The sequence below is a fragment of the Podarcis melisellensis genome (genome assembly GCF_964234715.1).
Source record: "Podarcis melisellensis genome assembly, chromosome: 8".
Taxonomy (NCBI): domain Eukaryota; kingdom Metazoa; phylum Chordata; class Lepidosauria; order Squamata; family Lacertidae; genus Podarcis; species Podarcis melisellensis.
Genome location: NC_138540.1, coordinates 65,543,782 through 65,565,896, shown reverse-complemented (window position 1 = coordinate 65,565,896; position 22,115 = coordinate 65,543,782). Strand labels below are relative to the sequence as shown.

At 43.5% G+C, this 22,115-nt stretch overlaps 2 protein-coding genes across 2 annotated transcripts; both read left to right on the top strand.

The window, feature by feature from the left end:
* Window positions 1-1,731: 1,731 nt before the first annotated feature.
* Window positions 1,732-14,901, top strand: NUDC (nuclear distribution C, dynein complex regulator). Its single transcript, XM_081920815.1, has 9 exons — window positions 1,732-1,932; window positions 4,584-4,661; window positions 7,241-7,444; window positions 7,876-7,962; window positions 8,335-8,448; window positions 8,793-8,987; window positions 9,536-9,619; window positions 10,381-10,499; window positions 13,472-14,901. The coding sequence occupies exons 1-9, from the start codon at window positions 1,837-1,839 to the stop codon at window positions 13,521-13,523; spliced, it is 1,029 nt and encodes a 342-aa protein (XP_081776941.1). The 5' UTR covers window positions 1,732-1,836; the 3' UTR covers window positions 13,524-14,901.
* A 1,528-nt stretch (window positions 14,902-16,429) lies between these two features.
* Window positions 16,430-21,727, top strand: NR0B2 (nuclear receptor subfamily 0 group B member 2). Its single transcript, XM_081920919.1, has 2 exons — window positions 16,430-17,291; window positions 20,366-21,727. Exons 1-2 carry the CDS (start codon window positions 16,769-16,771, stop codon window positions 20,623-20,625), a joined length of 783 nt encoding a protein of 260 aa, XP_081777045.1. The 5' UTR covers window positions 16,430-16,768; the 3' UTR covers window positions 20,626-21,727.
* Window positions 21,728-22,115: the final 388 nt, after the last annotated feature.

The window sequence follows — 22,115 nt, the reverse complement described above, 5'->3', positions numbered from 1 at the left end:
GCTCTAGACAATGGTTTACTGAGGACAGGTATAACCAGGGAAATTTCATGGTAAAACAGTTGAGGTGAATGTACTAGACTTTGATGTAAACATTTCAGATTCAGGCTGTACATTTCTTAGCAACTTTTTTAATTGCACATATCTTCTAACTTTTACAAACGGGAATGATCGCTTGTGAACTAAAGTTGGCTTTAGGCCTAAATCTATGGACTTTAACCCTTGAAGTCTGCGGAATAGAAGGTGTTTCTCTCTGATGACCTTGCCTTGTGCAATTTCCTGCATTGTTGATTGCTCCATAGGAAGGGCTTTAGGTGGATTTCCCCAGATGGATTGTTTTTATCCTGCTTTGAAGATCAAAGGAGCCCCTGAATGCTAATGCTGAAATAAAGCAAAATCACAAGACTGGAGAGAGCCAGGAAAGATGTGGATTTCTAGCACTCCATGTCTTTCCCTCTACAACAAAAATGGAAAACAGTATCTGGCCCTCCAGATATTGTTGGACTCCAGTTCCCATCAGCCCCAGCCACCATGACCCATGGTCACTGCGGGTGGGAGTTGTACATCAACAAACATCTGGAGGGCCACAGGAGCCCTAGTCTTGGCCTAGAAGCTCATGATGAAGATGCAATAGTCTGCAATCCTAAACACCTTGTCTGTAGGGCTCATTTCTGAGCAAGTAGAATAAGATTGTGCTGAAGTACATTTATTGTATTCATTTATTTATGGCATAGCATGGTGGCTAAGAGACTGAGCTACAAACCAGGAGGACCCTGTTCTAGTCTTTCATTTACTATAAACTCACTAGGTGATGTTGGTGGTTGCCAGGATGGGCATACGCTATTTTCATTTCAGTCGTACATTTGGGTGTGATTAATTCTCCTACCACCACCATCACCTTTTTGAAAAGGACACATTACTTAACTACCTCCCTGTTGCTTTTAAAATATACAATATTCAGGAATTCTAAAACTGAAGAGCTGGAGAACATCAGACTCAATGCACGTTTAACGTTTGTTGTGTGAGGCTGTGAGCTGCCCTGGATTGAAATGTGCAGTGTCAAGAAACTTGGCACTGCACATTTGACGACCTTGGGCCAGGGCCAGTTAAATCTCCACTTACAATACCTCGCAGGGTTGTTGTGATGACACTCTGGGTTTATTGGAGGAACGTCAAGATGCAACTTTAATAAACAGATAAAACGCATGCAAGCAAGGCTTAGGGGTTCTCAACCTGTGGGTCCCCGATGCTGTTGGACTACAACTCCCATCATCCCTGAGCTCTGGCCTTGCTAGCTACAGGTGATGGGAGTTCAACAACACCTGGGGACCCACAGGTTACAGCGCAACCCCACACGCCTGCTCAGGAGTAAACCCCATTGAGTTCAATGGGGAGAAATCCCAAGGTAAGCGAGTACAGAGCTCCCGCCTTAAATCGTTATTTCAAGCCATAAATAAACACCAAGCTCCGGTGCGACCAACGTGCGAGCTTTAGACTCCGCGCGCGTCCGGAATGAACGAGAGCTTTCTAGAGCTTCCCGTCGTCCTTCGCGCACATCGGAAACCGGTAACCACGGAAACGGACGCCAAACGGAGCCCAACACCGCCACCAACGGTTCGTCCCCTGACCTTCCCTTTCATCTCTGATTGGACGAGACGCTTGCCAGTTAACGCAGAGAAGCCGGCGGTTGGCCAGAAGCCTGCCGAGGAACGGGTTCGGCAGAGTGCGCGCTGTTTCCGCTTCCGGGGTCGCCGCTGACGGAGCGTGCTGGTAACAGAGGAGCGAGGTCGGAGCGTCTGTGGTCGGAGCTGAAATAAGAGCGAAGCGGTTAAGCGGGCGATGGGGGCCAGCGGGGAGGATGGGACGGATAGCGAGGAGCGCTTCGACGGCATGTTGCTCGCGATGGCCCAGCAGCACCAAGGCGGCGTCCGGGAGGTAAGATGGAGGGCAGGAAGGGAGGCCCTTCATCCGAGTTCTCCTCCCGCTCCGCCGTTTAACCGTCTCCCTTCCTGGAGTCTCTCTTTCGCGAACCCCCTCGCTGGCCTAGCCCCTCCCCCTCAGGATTTCCCTTCTCTCCGAATACCGTTTGGTGGTGAAGAGCAGCAGGCGACAGCTGCTGCCCGCATGTTAAAAACACCTGCCATGAAATGCAACTGATGGCCACCAAATTGGATGACTTCACCTTCCTCTTTCCCTCCCCTGCATCTCCCCGCACCTCCTCCAAATATGCTCCAGAGGAGTGGGGAATCTCTGGATCAATTCTTTTGGACACCTGCAGGGTTGCTCCAGGAGAGGGAGGCAACGTCTTGTCGATTCCCCCCCCCCGCCCCATTACTTTAACCCACTGTGTTCTGACACTGTTTTATTATTTCTTCTAGGTCAAATTTATGGTTCATCTAACTAGTATCCTGTCTCTAGGAGGTGCATTGATAGCCAGCATAGTACTCACTTTGTTGCTTGACATAATGGAAAAGTGTGAATGCCTTCCATTAGATCTTGGGAGAGTTCCATAAGCACCATGAAAAAGTTTGAAATGGTACCTTCAAAATACAGGCGCACAAACACCTCTTAGTGCATTCTACCCATCTGCAACTGCATATAGGCACAGTGCCAGGAAATAAATAAATAACTTTAATCCTACCAGGAAATGGCAGGAGAGAGCTGGAGAGTTCTCTTGGCTTGTGAGAAGACCCTCCCTGGAGCCTGAAGAGGATGTCACTGAAAGCTGAGGATGCCCTGCAGAGACTGGAGGCACAGCTGGGTTTTGTTTAGGCTGCTCAGCCTCCCAGCCTGACAGCTGCTTTTCTGCACAGCCTCCATCTGCCCCCAGAGCTTCAACTTCGATATTTTGGTCTGGATTGGAGAGCAGGGGGAAATAGGCATGCAGAGGGTGCTCCCCACTTTACATGATTTCACTTATATGTGTGGAGGTCCGGAAAGTATTCTCTGCATAAGTGTGGGGATGCCTGTATGTGCTTCTGTGCAATGTAGAAAGCACCTGTTTAGACAACACAGTAGGCTTTTTGCATAAGACCACCCTTCAGTATTATGTGATGCTGATTTATGACATAGGAGGAAATTCCTGTGTTTTAATGAAAGAACAGCATAGACCCTAAAAATCCATTTCTTGACAAGAATCCAACTTCTGTTGCCATTCAAGGATACATAAAATGTTGATCTAAGTGTGCCATAAACAGACAGCAAAAGGTGTTAAGATCACATGTACGGACATAATTGTAATACACTTAAGTTTCATAAAGCAAAAGTTTCCAGTTTCATTTATATTGACCTCTATAGAAAACAGTTTCCCCTTATAATATTAAAACTCAAGGTCACCTAATAAGTTGGCTAATAACAGGTGCGGGACTGGTCAAAAGAACTGTTTTCCAAAATAAATTTATAGGATAATGGTCACAAGCTTAGATAGCTTTAAGGAGGATTTGGCAAATTCATGGAGCAAAAGCCTGTTACTATTAGCCATGATAGGTAAATGGAAGCTCCATATTTTGTATGGGTGGGGAACCCATGATCCGTCAACTATTGCAATGCCAACTTCCATCAACTCCAGCAGCCAGAAATGGTGGCAATTTTAGTTCTGTAACATCTAGAGGGATACTGGCCCCACACCTCTGCTCTATAGAGCCAGTATCGGAATACTTTATGCTGGAGAGAAAGCCTTTTTCACATTCTGCTTGCAAGCACCTAAGTGACATCTGACTTGCTGCTGGTTCCTAGGTTACATGGACCTTAGCCTATTGAAGTCCTTAGAAACTGTGACCATAGCTAGCTTCTAGATAATTATTGATTTTTGAGCAAACAGTGGTTTTCCATCTGGGTTGTTGGGCTTGATAATAAAGCAAATCACACTGCAGTTGAGTAACGTGATTTGCTTCTGGGGTTGATGGGTATTGGTATCTAACAACAGTTGGAGGGCGATGGGTTTCCTGCTGTTATGAAATATGGAGCTTCCATTTAGCTACCATTATGTTAAATAGTGCTTTGCTCCATGAATTTGCCAAATCCTTTTTAAAAGCTGACTAAGTTTGTGGCCATCACATCATCTTGCAGTGGCAGTCAATCATATGTATATTGTGGAAAAAATATGAATTAAAAACAAAATTGTTTGTCCAACTAGGCAACTTCCTTGCAATTTGTTGTTTTTGCACATCCTCTTTGAGAGCTTCAGTTCCCATTATGTATAACCTAACAAGTGTGTATCTGAAGAAGTGTGCATGCACACGAAAGCTCATACCAAGAACTGACTTAGTTGGTCTTTAAGGTGCTACTGGAAGGAATTTTTTTTGTTTTGACTATGGCAGACCAACACGGCTACCTATCTGTAACTAACAAGAACAGAAAGGTATGTAAGAAGGCATTTAGCATTTTGACATCATGATTGCAAAGTTTGATAGTGAAATATTATTAGCAGCCATTAATTTCATATATTGCATTGCTACTGTAACAATATTGGGAGCTCTTTTACAAATCAGATCACTTGTAAGAGACATTGAATTTTTAAAGAGCATATTCCTCATTGTGGAGTTTAGAACAAGTTCTTGAAAACATATTGTATCCTTTCCTTACAGCTTGTGAACACCTTTTTTAGCTTCTTGAGGCGCAAGACTGATTTCTTTGTAGGAGGAGAAGAGGGTGCCGCTGAGAAGGTATCCTGTTTATCAGTTGTTGTTAAATTTATAATAATAATATAATTTATTACTTATACCCCGCCTTCTGGCTGGGTTTCCTACCCGCCCTTCACCAGCCCTTCACCAGCAGGTCACAGGGAGGATTGCAGCAATTTAAAATTCAGAATTAAAAACAGCCGCAGCAGAGCTGTCACAGGTATAAGATGGGCCCCAATAAACACACGTCTCAGTTGTGAAAGGCCAGGAGCATATACACATCTGCAGATGACACTACTAACAACCTTTTCGGAGAGTGGAGAGGTTGTTTGGTTGTGATTTTTTTTTTTTTGCTGCTGTTTGAACAAAGGCTAGCTTCAAAAGCAAGCATGCTGAGACGTACTGAGTTAACTCCAACAGACACCAATGGATCAATAATTCCAGCTTGCTCTGTTTGTTCACTCCTAGAAAAGCACTAAAGTCCACTTCTGCAGTGGTAGCTTTGCCCCCGCCCCCACCCCCAATAGAAAAGTTTGCTTAACCATGTGAGAAATGCTGCTGGTGATCTTAGATGCTATGTGATTATTTAGTTCCTTTGCTAATTTTAGGAGGAGAAGCATATGACATAGCCTACCTTTAGAATTTGACAACTCTTACTTAATCTTCCAGTGAATGTAAGAACTTCAGAGAAATCTGTATTCCCCAACAACAACTAGGAATTAGATTAAATAAAATCAATCTACATAGAAATGTGGAGGTTTTTTTTAAACCACTGAGGTCTTAAATGAGGCCCTGTATAAGAAGTGAGATATTGCACCCTCTATGCATCATTAACGCTACAGGTTGCCCTTCCATTCTCTGAGATATTTTCCATGTCAGGCCATTCCTTTTGTCCTTAGAAGTTCAACCCAAGCCTGTTTCTCAAGTCAATAAAAGAAGTGGAAGTGGGATTATTGCAACAAGGTTTTCTTTTGTGTTGCACTTGTTGGAGGGGGCGGAATATTAATATTTAAAGTGGAAAAAAAGTTCAGGGATTTAAGAGTTTGGATTTTTCTTTACCTGGCAGAATCCTGAGGAATGCAAGAAGCCAGTGGACATTGTGGAACAATAGGTGTTAGGGACATGGAAACAGGAATTCATGTTACGGAGGAATGCTTTTCTGCTTTTTAAAAAGTTGATAAAATGAGAGGGGGGAGGTCAGTAGAAACATACAATTCAGTTACAGCTACCAGAGTCTATGCTAACAAGTCAGATTCCATATTATGGATGGAACCAGAGATTTCTCAATTCATATCTAAGTTACACACTATCTAAAGATTGCTTCTATTTTTTTAAAATGTGAGACACAAGATTTTAATCTGTTTTTTTTCAGTAGGCACAAGTCTTCAACATGTCACTGTCCAAAGGGCACGCTGGATCATGTGTTCCAATGTCAGTGCTTCTGTTCATGGCCTTTAGTTGCTGCAGCAGCTGTGAAGGTCACCCAGCAGCAGGAATTCTTAAAATTCAGTCTGTTATGCAGTCAGATGACTACATCACCTCTTGCAGCAAACATATTAGAGCCCTGACCTTCAGTCTCTCTCCTCTCCCCACGCCCCTCTCTCTCTCTTTTCCCTGAATTGTGGGCAAAGGTATTCCTGTCATTCCAACTCTGGGCTCTTGGGGAAAGGGCTGATAAGTTACTGCAAGTAACTTTTTTTAATGAGCCCTGATGGAAGAAAAGCTCCCTAGTTGATAGGAATCTCAAGACCTCAGTACTTCAGGGACCCCCTTTCCCCATACAAATTGTCCCAGACTCTGCATTCATCATCTGAGGCCCTTATTCATGTGCCTCCTTTTCTGTAGTGGTTCTCCTTTTGTAGAATGCTCTCCCCGGGGAGGTTTGCCTGGCTCCTTCAGTACAGTGGTACCTTGGTTTACAAATGTAGTCCGTTCCGGAAGTCCGTTCTGAAACCAAGATGTGCTTTCCCATAGCAGCGGGGGACTCAATTTACACTCAACAGGAAGCGAAACATGTTCTGCTTCCAAGGCAAAGTTCACGAACCAAAACACCTACTTCTGGGTTTGCAGCATTATTAATCCAAGTTGTTCATAAACTTAGCTGTTCTTAAACCAAGGTACCACTGTATATATTTTTAGGCATCAGACGAAAACATTCCTCTTCAGTCAGGCCCTTGGCAGATTAATATTTTACAACCTTTTAAGTGTGTTTGTGGGGAGGGGGCATTATTGTTTTGTTGTTTTTGTTTTAATTATTTTCTTGTATTTTATCTTGTATTTTATTCTGTGAACCTCCCTGAGATCTTGTGATGAAGGGTGATCTAGAAATTTAATTAATTAATTAATAGCCTTTCTATTGCTAATGGTTGTCACATCATGTGTCTGTCCCATTAAAAAAATGGCTGATGATAGAACTTGAAAGTGATATGAAAGTAATCCTGATCCCCTTTATCACCAAATGTATCAAATTGGAGGAGTGGGGGTGGAATTGATACTAAGTACCTTCCTTTCATAGAAGAGCACGGCTTAAGTTAGACCACAGAGAAAGATAAAGCCATTTTGTCTACTACAGGATGCTGCTTCTTAACTAGTTTTTCACAGGATTTATTCCGTCTCCCCAGTTAATCACAGAGACATTCAGTCGCCACAACAAGCTAGCTCTGAAAGCACAGAAAGAGAAGAAGGCCCGTCAAGAGGCAGAAAAGCGGGAGAAAGCAGAGCGTGCTGCAAAACTTGCCAAAGAAGAAAAACAGGAAGAAAGTGAGCCAAGGATTAAAGAACTGACTGAGGAGGAGGCAGAAAGGTTGCAACTGGAAATTGACCAGGTGTGAATCTCATTTGCTGTAACTGGATCTTCACTGTAATGGAAGAACAAGTATGTTGCTTATGTCTGTCTGGCTTGATTGGTTATCAGTGGCTTTCCATTTGACTGAAGACTGCATTTAACCAACCATGAAAGCATCAACTCCTATAGAATTATTTTGATACTGTCTTAGAATATCTCCAATCAGTTCCTTCTCTTTGCTTATGTTCTAAGGCATAGCACTTCCCAGACCGTTATACATTCTGTATCTGGAAATTCCCCACAATGTTCCACATGGCAAAATCATCACAACTACTTATAGTGCTTTGAAGTAGCAAAAAGCCCTCCCCCCTAGCCGCTTTGAACTAACAAAGGGGCAGGGTGCTACTGCTATTAACAGTAAATAACATTTCACAGAGGTTTGTAGATCTCAACTGTTATCTTCTAAAACAGAAAAAAGAGAAGAAAGAAAATGAGGCCCAAGGTATCCCTTCCAAGCCTGCTGAGAATCCAGTGGAATCTCCTGAGTCCAGCAAACAGGTAATGTATTCTCAGAAGTTTTTGAAACTTGTGAACAGATATTGGTTCCCATCTTAAACCTACATTGGTTTAAGATGGTTTTTGGTGGTGGATGCTCACACAGTATGCTTACCAGAATAGAATTCTAGAGTTTATACATGTGAACACTGGAAAACCTCTGGATTGCTTTGTTTCAAAGAACCCACATAGGAGTTGTTGAGGCCTTAGAACTATTAAAAATTAGATTCATGAGCAAGATAATCTTTCAAGAAGGTTCATGCAGAACCTCTGAACCACCAATTATACAGAAGATACAACAGGCAGGGAAAAGACTACATGAAATTGGCTTGCTAAAAGTTGAATACTAAGAAGTATTTTTACTGTTTTGTCTAGGATACAGATGAGGAGGAAGAAGATGAGAAGGACAAAGGCAAGCTTAAACCAAACTCTGGGAATGGGGCAGACCTTCCAAACTACAGGTGGACACAGACCCTCTCTGAACTGGATGTAAGTATATGGTTTTTTAAAAAGAACATGAGATGTTTTAACTAGGTGATAAACTTAATGATGAGTCATAAAAAGACAAGTATGTCCTGCATTGATTGTTAAGGGGGGAAAATACAGACGGGAGGTGAATAACATTGGGAGTTGTTGTTCCTGGGTCTCAGTCTTGTTAATTAATGACTGCTTCAGACTATACTAGTTTGGGACACAGAATCAGTTCCAGAAAGAAAAAACTTGGAGACCTGATATAGCATCCGTGGCGGAATAGATTGCCGCAAGTAACGGTTAACAAATTGTCTGTACAAGAGGTTTATATGTGTGGATTCAATGCTCCCTCTCCTATCTAGCTGGCCGTCCCATTTAAAGTCAACTTCAGGCTGAAGGGCAAGGATATGTTGGTCGACATACAGAGACGGCACCTGAAGGTGGGACTGAAGGGCCACCCACCTGTGATTGATGAAGACTTATATAATGAGGTGAAGGTGGAGGAGAGTTCATGGCTGATTGAGGATGGGAAAATAGTCACTGTGCATCTGGAGAAGGTAACAGCAAAAGATTCAGACCATGTTCATGCCTAATTTTGGTAGAGTTGTAAATTCTTGAATGTGCTGTTGAATGTCCAGTTGAAGAGAGGAGCTTCAAAAACTGAGCTCGCAATATGAATACTACTTTTTGTTTTGTCTGATCATCCAAATCAAATGGGCTACCATGCCACAGTGAGCCACAAGGCCAGGATGTTATCTGAAAATCTTTGGCCACCTCCCTTTCTATCCCACGTCCCCTTCCTCACCCCCTGCTTTTCAGAGCAGGTACTCTTTTCCGTGGAATGCTCTCACCAGGGAGGTTCACCTGGCACCGTCGTCATATATATTTAGGCACTAGGCGAAAACTTTTCCCTATAACGAGGCCTTTGGTCTTAAACTATCTGCAGCCTTTTAGGAAGTGGGTGATATTTTTTTAATCTGTTTCCTCTTGGCTTTACTGCCTTTTTGGTTGTAAATTACTTTGGGTTGCCCTAGCCTACGATAACAATTTTAATGACTAACGCTGGTTGTGAAAACATTTAATTCTGCAATCTTGTTTCTTTTAGATCAACAAGATGGAATGGTGGAACAAGTTAGTCCAAACAGACCCAGAGATTAACACCAAGAAAATTAACCCAGAGAACTCAAAAGTGAGTGCTTTTCCTGCTCAGTTGTGGTCATGCCCTGCTTGTGGGCTTTTGACAGGCATCTTGTTGGCTACTGTAAGAATCAGGATGTTGGACTAGATAAGCCTTTGGTTTGATCCAACAGGGCTCATTTCATGCTCTTAATTTTTTATTTAAAAGGATGAGTGACAGCTTGTTGTTTCATGGAACAAGTACATATACTATTCATCTGGAGAGTTCATCATTTGATAGTGTTCACTGGGTCAGAACAGAGGAAGCTGTCTTCTGTCAGATCAGACCATTGGTTTATCTAGCTCAGTATTGTCTATACTGATTGGCAGCAGCTCCCCAGGGTCTCAGACAGGGGTCTTCCCCAGCCGTTCCTAGAAATGCCATGGATTGAACTTCTGCATAGAAAGCAAATGCTCTGTCACTGTCCTTTCCTGATGTATTTCCCACAATGAATACCTTTCCTTGGTTCAAAAATTGTCAAGATTTTGTGCCATCTTCAATGGGAGAACTCATAGAACACAAAGTCATTACACACAATCCTGTGGTTCTCAGAAGTTGGTGTGCTTCCCTAAAGAGGCACAGGTTTCTCCTTTTATATGCTGCTGCCAGCAGTGGTTCTGGCTGCTCAGCCCGTGACTCAGAGATCCTTGGTATGCGCTGCTGCCAGGAAGGCAGCAGCTAGAAAGTGCTGAGAAGGAAAGGGCTGGGGCGTGAATTTCAATTATTCCCCACACCATAGTGAAACCACATTGCTTTGTTCCCATTGCAACCAGTTATCAGATCTGGATAGTGAAACCCGCAGCATGGTGGAGAAAATGATGTATGACCAGCGGCAGAAATCAATGGGGCTCCCCACATCTGATGAGCAGAAGAAGCAGGACATCCTGAAAAAGTGAGTAAGACCAGTTTGTGTGTCTCATGGGGAATATGAGGGGAAAGTATGAAGGGTCGCTTTCTGAGCACAGATATCTGCATTTGTGCATTGCTGTACCACCAAATTACCTGTACCCTTGATAGTTTAAAATTCAAAATCAGTAAAATATCCGTATAGTCAACAGCATCACAAACCAACCCACATCTTGGTGGCCAATGAATCCAAGAAGTCCTTGTTGGTGAGAAATGGCTCACCTGTAGCTCTAGTTCAGCTCTAGGTCCAGGGAGTAGGGCACTGTCCAGGAACAAATGACCTGGCAGTACCATCTCGGCTTTTATCAATTACGTGGTGTGTAACTATAATTTCCTCAGAGCCAGATTGCCTAACCTCTTTCACCCCAGCAATAGATGGATCTCTAGACATTCATTTATAGCTTTATTGCCCTGTTTGGCAGAGGTTGCCTATATGCTTCTGTGAGTAATTATCCTGTTAAGGCCATGCAGGGTGATGCTTCCTGCTCTCTGGGTTGGAAAGAGGGTAACTACAGGGCACACAGCTACCTACCTGGCAGTACCATCTCTGCTTGGCACAATTACGTGCTGTGTGACTGTAATCGCCATGTGCTTCAAAGCCAGAACAAGAGGCTGATCACAATAGCAGCATCCATAGCCTCAGAATGGTCCCACTGAAATTAATGGGTATGATCAGCTGAGAACTATAAATTTCAGTGGGTCTACTCTGAGTAGAACTGAGGTGCTATGCACTGTCTTAATATTGGCAAGCATCAAATGCAGCAGCATCTGCTTCTGTTACCTGTAGAGCTTCGTTCAATGCTTCAGAAGAAGTCTTTAGTGTTGCTGATGAGCTGAGAATTTGCACTTTCCTCAAATATATGTCCAAGTCAAAAACAGGATCTTTTTCAAGATTTCCACCATGAATCCTATTTTCCCTTCACTGCTGCTAATGGCTGTAATGGTAAGGAGGCTGATTTAAATAATAATTTAGCTGCTTCACATCTGAGCTCATTGACTTTGGGCCAAACAACCCTCAAATACACTAGTAGACCATGTGCAGTTATTCATCTAGTAAAGGTGTCCTCTTTCTTATCCAAGATAGCACATTAGATGTACATTTAATAGTACAATAAGCAAACAGGTTGTGAGAGAATGGATTTGTAGCAGTCTTGTAAAAAAGCCCATGAAAGTTAGTGGCCTGCTGGTGGCTGGCAAATGAGAAATGGGCATCCTGCTACATTTCTATGCTGGGCAATGATTTTTATCCTCTGGCAGCCTACCTGCTTGCTTTGCTGGATATTCAATCACCCATGCACGGTTTTTTGCTGCCTGTGGCTGCTAGACAAATACAGGCTGATAGTTTTAAGATTGCCAGTCCAAAATGACTTGCCAGGTGACAAATGTATGGAACCTGGTAACTTGGAAGCATACAATCTCTTTGCTGTTGCTCACTAGCATAGACCACCCAGCTACTTGCCTGTTTTGCCAGACTACGCATGTGTCCAGTGGAGTGACTTTAAGGCAATGCTTTGAACTTCATCCCATCAATTGGGCAAAGTATAAAGATCTAACTTGCAGAATCATCGTTCATCTGTATCTTTCATGTGCTTGATGCACCTTAACCCACTTTTCCCTTCAGTCCCCTTCCATATATTGTTTCACCACCACCACATTTTCTCTTCGTTTGAATGTTAATGTGTTTATATTCTTTCTTTCATTTGTAACTGGAGAATTGCAAAAATATAATATAAAGAACAGATTTGTCACCAAAATAAACAAGGTCATGAGCTAAGTGCTGCATAAAAGATTGAATACTTCTGTGTAGTGTTCCTGGCATGGTTTTGGTGGTAAAGAGACCCAAGTCAGAGCAAATCTTCCAGAAAGATCTGAAGCCTGACTTTTAAACATGTTTTTCTCTAAGGTTCCCCTTCAGTCCATGGTGTTCTTATTGCACAAACAGAAATGATGTTTGCATAGACTTGAAAACTCATTTCTATAAGCCAGGTGCTACGTGTCTGAACTGAAGCTAATAGTTCCCAAGGGCACGTTAGATTAATTTGTCATTCCTCATTTACAACTGTAGTACGTCGTTATGGGGCAATTTTACTGATACTGCTAATGGGAGACTTAAGGCAGCATCATAGGCTACAGTTAGTCAGAGTCATAATGATATCAGGGTCACCTGTGATGTTCCAAGACAGGGTGGATGGTGGTCCTGCAGTAGCTTAATGACTTTAATAACCAGTATGACAGCTGCCTGCCTTTAAGAGGCTGCTTTATTTTTCAGATAATGGCCCAGGGGCCAGTAGTGTGTTTTCCTTCACAAAACCGACCCTTTCACAAGTATATACCAGTTGCTGAGAATCACACGTGGGGAAAAGCATGTTGTGCTGCAGTCCTGCTTATGGGCTTTTTATTGGCATCTGGTTGGCCCCTGTGAGAATGGAATGCTGGACTAGGTGGGCCTTTTCCCTGAGCCAGCTGGTTAGACTGCATAATGAAGTTGACATCGTGTAGCAGTGAGGGCATCTTCCCTAACACTGCACATGAACTCAAACATGCAACAACCAAAATGGGCAATATCAAAGTGTGGAATCTGTTTTCAGCTTGATGCAATTCCCCAAACCCCCAGTGGTAAAACATCAACCAATAAAACACGAGGCATGTGGACCATAATAAAAACAATGTGATTTTTTTTAAAAAAACAAAGCATCTGTCAACCAAAACAGTAACTCTTATAAACTGTCTTGAAACCCCAGAGTGTACAGTAGCATAAAAGAGCTATAAATAAATGCTGAAAGCAGCAACACAATCCTGATTTTTTAAGTAAATTCATTTTTACCTGGCAAGTGAAACTCAGAGTAGGTACATGGTCCTAGGGAGGGCAATACTGATTTTCACGGACTCATAACATTGCCTTTCTGATTCTTCTTTACTAGCTTTTTCAACTAATGTGTGCTTCTCTCATATTTACAGGTTCATGGAACAGCATCCAGAAATGGATTTCTCAAAAGCAAAATTCAACTGATATGGTTGGCCTTTTTCTTCTCCCCTCCCCTCCTCTAAACTCATTAGGATAAAATATAAATGAAAATAAATCAGCAAGACGGTATAGTCGTTTCACCCAGCCCTGGGACTGCTCACATCACCTCAGAGTGAACTTTCTGTGTAAAAAGAGTTGCACTGGTTAATCCGTGTAGCACACTGCTTACGCTTCTGGATTTTCAACAGCAGTATCAATCACCTAAGGCCCATTTTACCTTTTCACAGGGAAGAATATTTCAGGGAGAGGAAGGAGTGATGGGAAAAGGGAGTACTATCAGATTGTCCCTTGGTTCTTGCTTAGTGTCTAGGAAGTATCATTTAAAATATAATAATTTAAGTAGCAAGAGAGACACTCAGCCTTCGTCATCCTCTACTCTCCCAGCTCCTACTCTTGAAATCAGAGCTGAAAGTCTTCCTGCAGCCTTCCTTCTACAAACAAAGCAACCCCTGCAGACTTCTAATTCAGTGCAACAACGCTGAGCATTTTCAGACGTTGCAAGAAAAAATACTGACAAATTTGATCCACGGGTGTCTCATGCTTGTTGCACTTGCACCATTGTTCCCAAGGAATAGCTTGTGTTGGAGTGATAAGCACTTCACTCAAGGAAGTTCCCATTAGACGTTAAAATGAAAGCACGAGAAGCAGCTTCACAAAGCACCCATCTATCTGCTTGTCAGAACTTTCTATAACCTCTAAAGTTTCTGTAGTATTTCAAGTGTTACGTTCAGAAGCTTGGAGGCAAAAGGGATAGATGGCTTTTGCATCTCTGTTTAGGCTTATGGGTGGTGTGTAGGAGTATCAAACTGTTTAGGCCACATCAGAATCTGGTATATCAGTCCTACATGTTGTTCCACTTGGATCTGTCACTCAGCTGTTTCTGCCAGGCCCTGATGGACCCACTTCAGAGCTTCAATCTTGTATATTTGCCCCAGATATTAGAGGTTTTGCCCTTCAGAATGACTTCCTTATCCTTCCTGTTGCAATACTGCTGGTGATTTGGCCTTACATAACCAATATTTAGGAATAGGAAGGGTCTGTTAAGTGATCAGTTACTTCAAAAAGGTTGACTTGCTCTACTCTTGTTGTAGCTAAAATGAATTGATCCATACAAACAATGCTGGTGTCTAAAACTAGCAGTAGGCAAGGTTTTTCTGCTGTTCACAGACACATGTTGGATGGCGGACAGATCTCTGGTTTGTTAGAGACCAGCTGTCCACCTCATTGAAGCGACTCCACATACATTCCCCTTTTGGTGTTGGACATGCCAAGCAAGAGCCTTCTGCATGTTCTATTTTTTTGTGGTGGTTGCTTTAAAAACGGCTTGTATTCTGCATGTATAAATAAAAAGGTGAAGTTTTCATGTGGTGTCATGTGACTATATTCCAGTTATCCATCTACCAGAATAACTTTTGAGCCACCAGAAGGTAGCTAGCAGCTCTTACAGAGTTTATGAAGGTATGGAATATTAAAGAAAAAATTGTCCATACCTTCCTAAACTGTAATTAGAGTATTTATGAACCCTCGTTCTTCCAGTGAAGGAAGAGCAGTGACTGGGAATAAAATATAGGCAAGGGCATAGAATATATGGCATTCAAGGCAGTGCTGGTTTCAGCTGATGGGAGTTGTAGTTCTGAACACCTGGAGAGCACCAGGTTGACATAGACTGATGTACAGCATTGTAGCCAGTCATTTTAAATAAGTTCCAGGATGTCAGCCACCCCTCACATACTTTGACAGTGGGCTGTTCCACCCCTGCTCCCTGTGGTGCAAGCTGCAACCTTTCCCCTTTTTCCTAAGCTGACTACAGGCCATTGACCCCATTCATTTGCGCCCTGTGGCCATCCCATGACTGTTCGACTTTCCACCATGAGGCAACAGTATACAGTGTCCCTGTGCCATTGTGCTCTTTTGTCATCCTCTGAACCTTGGAATGGCCTTGGTTGTCTACCGACCCTTGCTGGCTGGCAGACGACAAAGCTTTCACCTGTTTTGTGCCTGCAGAAATGTGTTTCTCTTCCTTGCAAGTCTGATTATCCTGTCTTCTGTCCATTGACTTAGCAAGGTGTGGTGAGCCTCATAGGACCAAAACCTCTGGGGTACAAGGGGGAAAGGTGCAGGTCTTCTTTCCAAGAGCTCGGTGCATTTAAAATGAAAACAAGAGAACAAAATGAGTAAAAGTGACCAAGCAGTTCAATAGCTGCCCCTCCTAATGCTGTAGAAGTAGTGTTGCCATTGTGCTTTACCTTCTCCTTTCCTCAACTGTATGTTGCTTAAACATTACAAGGCTCCAAACATTTTATTCTATAGAAGAACTGAAAGTTTTATTAACTGTAATCATTTTCATTGGAATTGTTTAAGACTTCATCGCAGCCATGAACATTGCATGGCTTTCACTGGTATAGAATGAGGGGGCTGCAATCGGACACTCATTTTCCCCGACCCTTGTAGATGCAGTTGAGACCACCATTCATTTTCAGCCAAGAGCAGCAAAAGCACTTGAGTCAGCCTCATGTGGAACCCAGACTTGCCCTTTTTTCTTTTAGTAGTAACTTACTGGCTCCTCCACCTCCCTTACCCTTCCTTTGTTATCAGCAAAGAGCAACTGTCTGAGTTAAACAAACAATCTGCAGATAACTTGACTTCCAGGTTGCTTGTTCCAAGGTTAGAATTTTATGAGCTGTTTTGCCACTGGGCTGTGATCAGGATGTGTTGTGTGAACTCCTTGGCAGTGACCCCTGCCATATCCTGAAACCTGATTACACACCTGAAGCCTTGGTGCCTTGGTACAGGCTGGGTTAATGACTTTGTTTATACTGATAAGGGCAATCCAGATAAGGCAGCCCTCTGAGTCTCCTGGCTCTGGCTGGCACCTTCATTGAGAAAACCTTTTCTCTGTGCCACGTAGAGATGCTGCTTGCCCAACCAATTACTTTGGGACAGACTTGTTTTTCAATGAGCTGCTGCTACTCGTCAAAGGAAGGTCAAGGCCGCCGAAGGGGGGTGGTTTCATTCACCCTGCCGGGGGCCTTATAAGCAGAGCTGAGAAGCAACAGCCACCATTGCTGGAAGGACAAAAAGAGGGTGTGAAGCGAAGAGAAGGTGCCAGGTCCCTATAGCATAAAAAATTACCAAGAAACTCTGCAACGGGACCGGACACGCTCAGCAGGGCCAGATAAAGCATTTGCTCTCCCAAGCAGCGATCCTGCAAGCCGCCCTCCAACGTGGAGATGGAGTACGAGAGGTGTTCCTGCCACCACGAAGAGAACCAGAACGCCATCCTCTACAGCCTCCTGAGCCAGAACCTGAGCCATCACAGGGGCAGCCACAGCCCTTCCCAGAAGCGTTGCTTGTGCCAGAAGCGCCGCACCGTCTGCCTCCGGACCCCTCAAGCCACCTGCCAAGCGGCGTCTGATGTCTTGGTGAAGACCATCAGCTTCATGAAGAACTTGCCTTCCTTCCAGCTCCTGCCCTGGAAAGACCAGCTCCTGCTGCTGGACAGCTGCTGGGCTCCCCTCTTCCTTCTGGGCTTGGTCCAGGAGATGGTGACCTTTGAGGTGATGGAGACCCCAGCCCCCAGCATGCTGGAGAGGATCCTCCTCGACGGCCCGTGTAAGAGGCAGGAGCTGCAGAGGGCGCAGCCCACCCTGGCCAGCGTTCAGCGTCTCCAGTGCAGCCTGAACTCTTTCTGGAGCCTGGACCTGAGCCCTAAAGAGTACGCCTATCTGAAGGGCGCAATTCTGTTCAACCCCGGTAAGTGCCACTGGACCCTGGCATAGCAAAGGAGCCCTTTGTAAAGGCCATTGCTTTTCATTGACAGTAGACTAAAAGGGCTAGAATCATAACAGTGCATGTTAGGGATGTGTTTTCCATAGGCTGCATTCTGAGTCAAGAACTTTGAATCCATTTCATCAAATGCATTTTTAGCCAATTATCTGATAAGGGTAAAAAAAAATGATTCTTGTTAAAGCTTTAATAAAAGTTACAAATACCAAAAAACAACGAATTAAAATACGTCGTGAAAAAAGTTATAAGTGCGAAGAGAATGAAAATACAAGGTGGGGAAAGAAAGCTAAAGAAAGAATGGATTATGTAAAATATTCCATGGTGGGATACAGATTCGTATTTACACAAAGCATATAAAGTGTCGCCAAATAAAATTATATTTGATAAGAATGTACCAACCATGAGATTCTTTGGACATATAAATTACAAACAACCACCAAACAGATGCGAAGTCTGTGGGTTCTGCATCACCCCTGGTGGTGTGTATCTTATGGGTCTATTTTTCAGAGATTGAAATAGACATGACTTTTTTGAGGCATGAGTACAAACAGTAGCAAGATGCATCCTCAAGAAATTAATGAGTGGCAGTAAATATAAAAATTGTTTACAAATAAGATCAGTACTGGCATAATGAAAAATACATTAAAAATAGATTTTAAAAATATTTCCAAAACAAGAAGCATCCTTTGTACTAGTAGCAAACTCTTTTCTGCATGTGTGGGTCCTTGCACAGTCAAAACAGAACCACCTACTCACCAGAGGTGAGCGATTAACGGACTTTGGAGAACCCTAAACTACAGAAGTAAACAAACCCAGAGGGAGACAGGCTCAAATGGGACCCCTGAAACGTTCAAGTGAGAAGTAATTATGCTCAGTGAACACAGAGCCCTGACTGAGGGCATGGGAGAAAGGACAATGTGGTGCAGTGGTAAGTGTGTCAGACTAGGACCTGGGGGACCAGGGGTCAAATCCTCAGTTGGCCATGAAGCTCACTGGGTGACCTTGGGCCAGTCACTGCCTCTGAGCCTAACCTACCTTACAGGGTTATTGTGGGGGATTAAATGAAGAGGGGGAGAACCATGTGTGCTAACTTGAGCTCCTTGGAGAAAAAGGTGGGATATAAATAAATAATTGAGGCGGTTTTTTGGTTGGGTGGCTGGTTGGTTGTTTTTAAGAGCCCATGGTTGGTGGGAACCCATGCTGCAGCATTTGGTTGCGTTTCCCACTTGTTCTTCCTTTAGGTGATAATATCCATGCATCAAAAGAAGCATAATCTTAAAGGAGAACTTCTTCCATCTATGAGAGAAGGGAGACTGCTTCATTTAAGATGGTGCTTGCAAAATGCAGTCTTCACACATGCCTGTTTCTGGTGGCTTTTTGAAAACAAAATCTTTTGGTTAATTAAATGGATCCACCTTTTTAGTTGATCCTAACTTTCTTCTTATCAAGGAACCAGTGCAACCTTAGGTTTCCATGCTAGAAATGAACAGATAGTTCATAGTCTAAGCAAGAGCATTTCCCTAGGGTCTGGATGAATCCTCACTGGCAAAAGATTATCACACACCTTTCTGCTACAAAGTGGTGGAGAGCTCCAGGCTGGTTTTGCTGAGTTGGTTTCCTTTGAAGAGAAGATTAGTGGATACACAGAGTGCTTGTTTTTAAAATCCTGTTGTTTACCGATGTGCAATTGCGCAGTCACGGGCATGGGGGAGGGAGAGAGAAAATCACACAGCGGGCTTGTATCCAACTATGCCATAGAGCACACCTGTTGGAATAAATGGATTTAAGTTAATCGTGTCTATTGATTTCAATGCCCCTCCTCTGAGTATGAGGTAAGATGAAACTAGATTGCATCCAATTTACCTGCTTCAAGAACCTGGGGTTGAAGCCAACTAAGTTTTGCTCAGAGAGAGAAAAAATTGCCCAGAGTAGATTCACTTAAATTAATGGTGCTAAGTTTGTCATGCCCGTTAATGTCAGTAAATGCTATAAGTATGCCAAACACTGTTTATTGCACTGACATCCTGTTCTTCCTTTAGAAAGTTTAGGGTTGTATATATGGTTCTTCCCACCTTATTCTCACAACAACCCTGCGAGGTTGGATAGAGATTGGATAGTGACTAACTGGTCCCAGATCACCCAGTGAGCTTCAGAGATGAGAGGTGTTTTGAACCCTAGTCTCCCAGGTTTTAATCTGGCATTTTAACCACTGCTGCTTGGCTTAGGACACAGGGTTGTCCCCATGAAGTTTTACTGGACCAAATCACTCTGCCCCAGTGTGGTTTTTAAAAAATTAAGGGTGACAATTTGTTGCTTCTTAAGAGTGCCTGAATTCCGTTTCTTGAAATTCCTGCTCTAAACACTATAGCACAGCACTTCATTTTTTCTCCAAAAAATGATAGCTAGGCCTGTAGCCTTCATGAAACCCTCCACTCTAAGCTCCTGAGTTACTGACAGCTGGTAGAGATTAGGTTCTGAGTTTCAAGGTAGAGAAAGCATTCTAGAGCATGTTGATTCTGGATTGGCTTGGTGGCGAAAACAAGAGCCCCATCAGCCAGCAACAATGTTCTGATGAAAATCATCCAAGTGAGTCCACTTGAATGCCCTTTGTTTCTTCTGCATTCCCCCCACCCCTGCTTCCAGGGCCCAATGCATTGTATCACAACACTTTAATCAGTCATAGCTTCCCCCAAAGAATCCTGGGAAGTGTAGTTTGTTAAGGGTGCTGAGTGTTGCTAGGAGACCCCTAATCCCCTCACAGAGCTACAGAGTGGTTTAACAGTCAATCCTTCTTCCCAGGGAACTCTGGGAATGTTAGCTCTGTGAGGGGAAGTAGTGGTTTCCAAACTCCCATCACCCCTTAACTACAGCTCCCAGGATTCACGGAGAGAAGGCATGACTGTTTAAAGGTGGTATGATGCTGCTTAAAATGTGTAGTGCAGACGGGGCCCAGTATTGAAGCGTTCAAATCATTTGACATTTTCACAGAGCCTGTGAATAATCTGAGTTTCCTCTTCTCTCTCCTCTCTCTCTGCTCCCAGACGTGCCTGGTCTTAAGGCTTCCTCGTACATCGAGAGCCTTCAGCGAGAAGCTCAGCGAGCACTCCAAGAAGTCATGACCTTTCTCCACCCAGAGGACCAAGGCCGCTTTGCCCATGTCCTGCTGATCTCCTCCTCGCTGAAATCCATCCCTCCTGCCCTCCTCACTGCCCTTTTCTTCCAACCGGTCATTGGGAATGCAGACATTCTGGAGCTACTGACAGAAATGATGCTGGCGAGAGAGCTCCCTTGGCCACAGTGACTCCAGTTGGGTTGGCTCCCAGGTCACCCACCACATGCTCAGTTTTGCTCCAGTTTCCAAGTGGCGGTGTGCAGTCCATCTGGATCGTGCAGTGGCAGAGAGAGCCTGCCTCCTAGTGATGACTTTTCAGACAAAGGGGCTACTGGATGGCAGATCTTAGAATACAAAGGGACGTACAGCCTTCCATGAGGGAGTGAGGCAGCCATCTCAGGCAACAAGGGGAGGGTGGAGACACAGTGAAGAAATATAGCTCTTTATGAGCCCCTCAGGCTATCCTGTGCCCCTAAACTAGCTTGTCCCATCACCAGTGCTGAAATAAGATTCAGCTGCTAATCCAATGAGCTGCTTTTTGCAGAAAGGTGGTGGGCAAGCATTTTTTCCTTCGTTGACAGCAGGAAAATGTGTTGATCTGGCCCTGATTACAGTCAGTGGTGCAGTTCAGGAATGTTATTCTGTGGGCTTCAATGGTTTTACAGGAGCGGCCCCCACTCTGCTTTAGATTGTATTATGTATTAAATCTCTTACTTCAGAATGTGATGAGCCAGTCCTGTTGTGTTTGGGAGGAGGAGCACTAGCCCAATCTGTTGAGTGGACTCCAAGTCCACTGCCTGCAAAGTCCTGGCCTTGGGAGCTGCTGTTCCTGTAACCAAAGTATTTAGTTGGAACATAGTTTCTGTGACTGGTGGCTCTGTCTATTTCTCTTCAACCTTTGCTTGCCATGACATTCAGAACAGCTTTCAGAAACCGTAATTCCTCTTGCCTGCTATTCATCACACTATCCATATAAAAGCTGCCCTCCCTGATTTCGCTAGACTCCAGCCTACCCTCACATGTAGTGCCCATTTGCTCCAGTTTGTAGTACACGGGATGAGACCATCTTGGCATAAACTTTGGGTGTCAGTATTTTGTAGATGGATGCTTTCTTGTAATTTGTGTGTAAAACTAAGATGTGCTAAGTTATTATTTTTTAAAAAACACCACCTCAACAATGAATAAAACGTTTTTGCAATTTGGACAATTGCTGGTGTCATTTTGAAGACTGGAGGGATTTGGGCTGATCAATAGTTTAACACCAAGGTATAATAAAGATATTGTGTCCAAATCTGTTTCTTTTCAAATTTTAGAGCAATATATGTCTGTTTTGGAATTCACACATCATCCACAAATGTCCCACTTAGGCTGCCCAAATCCTTCACCAAATGTTCATCAGTAGAGACACCATAGTTGACTACAGCATGTTGCTTGTCCACACTACATGACTGCAAATCAGCTCACTGTCTCCTTTTCTACCAAAAATCATAACAGAACCTGATTGCATTATAAAATAGACCATATGTACAGCTGAGGGTGCCAGGTTCTGCATGTCTCCTGAGAGTCTGTCTGTAGTGATTATATTTCCAGCAAAAGATTATATCACCATGCGCTGAGCTATCCTATATGAATCATGCTGAAAGGAGAGAGACTCCATGATTCTAACAGTACAGTATTGG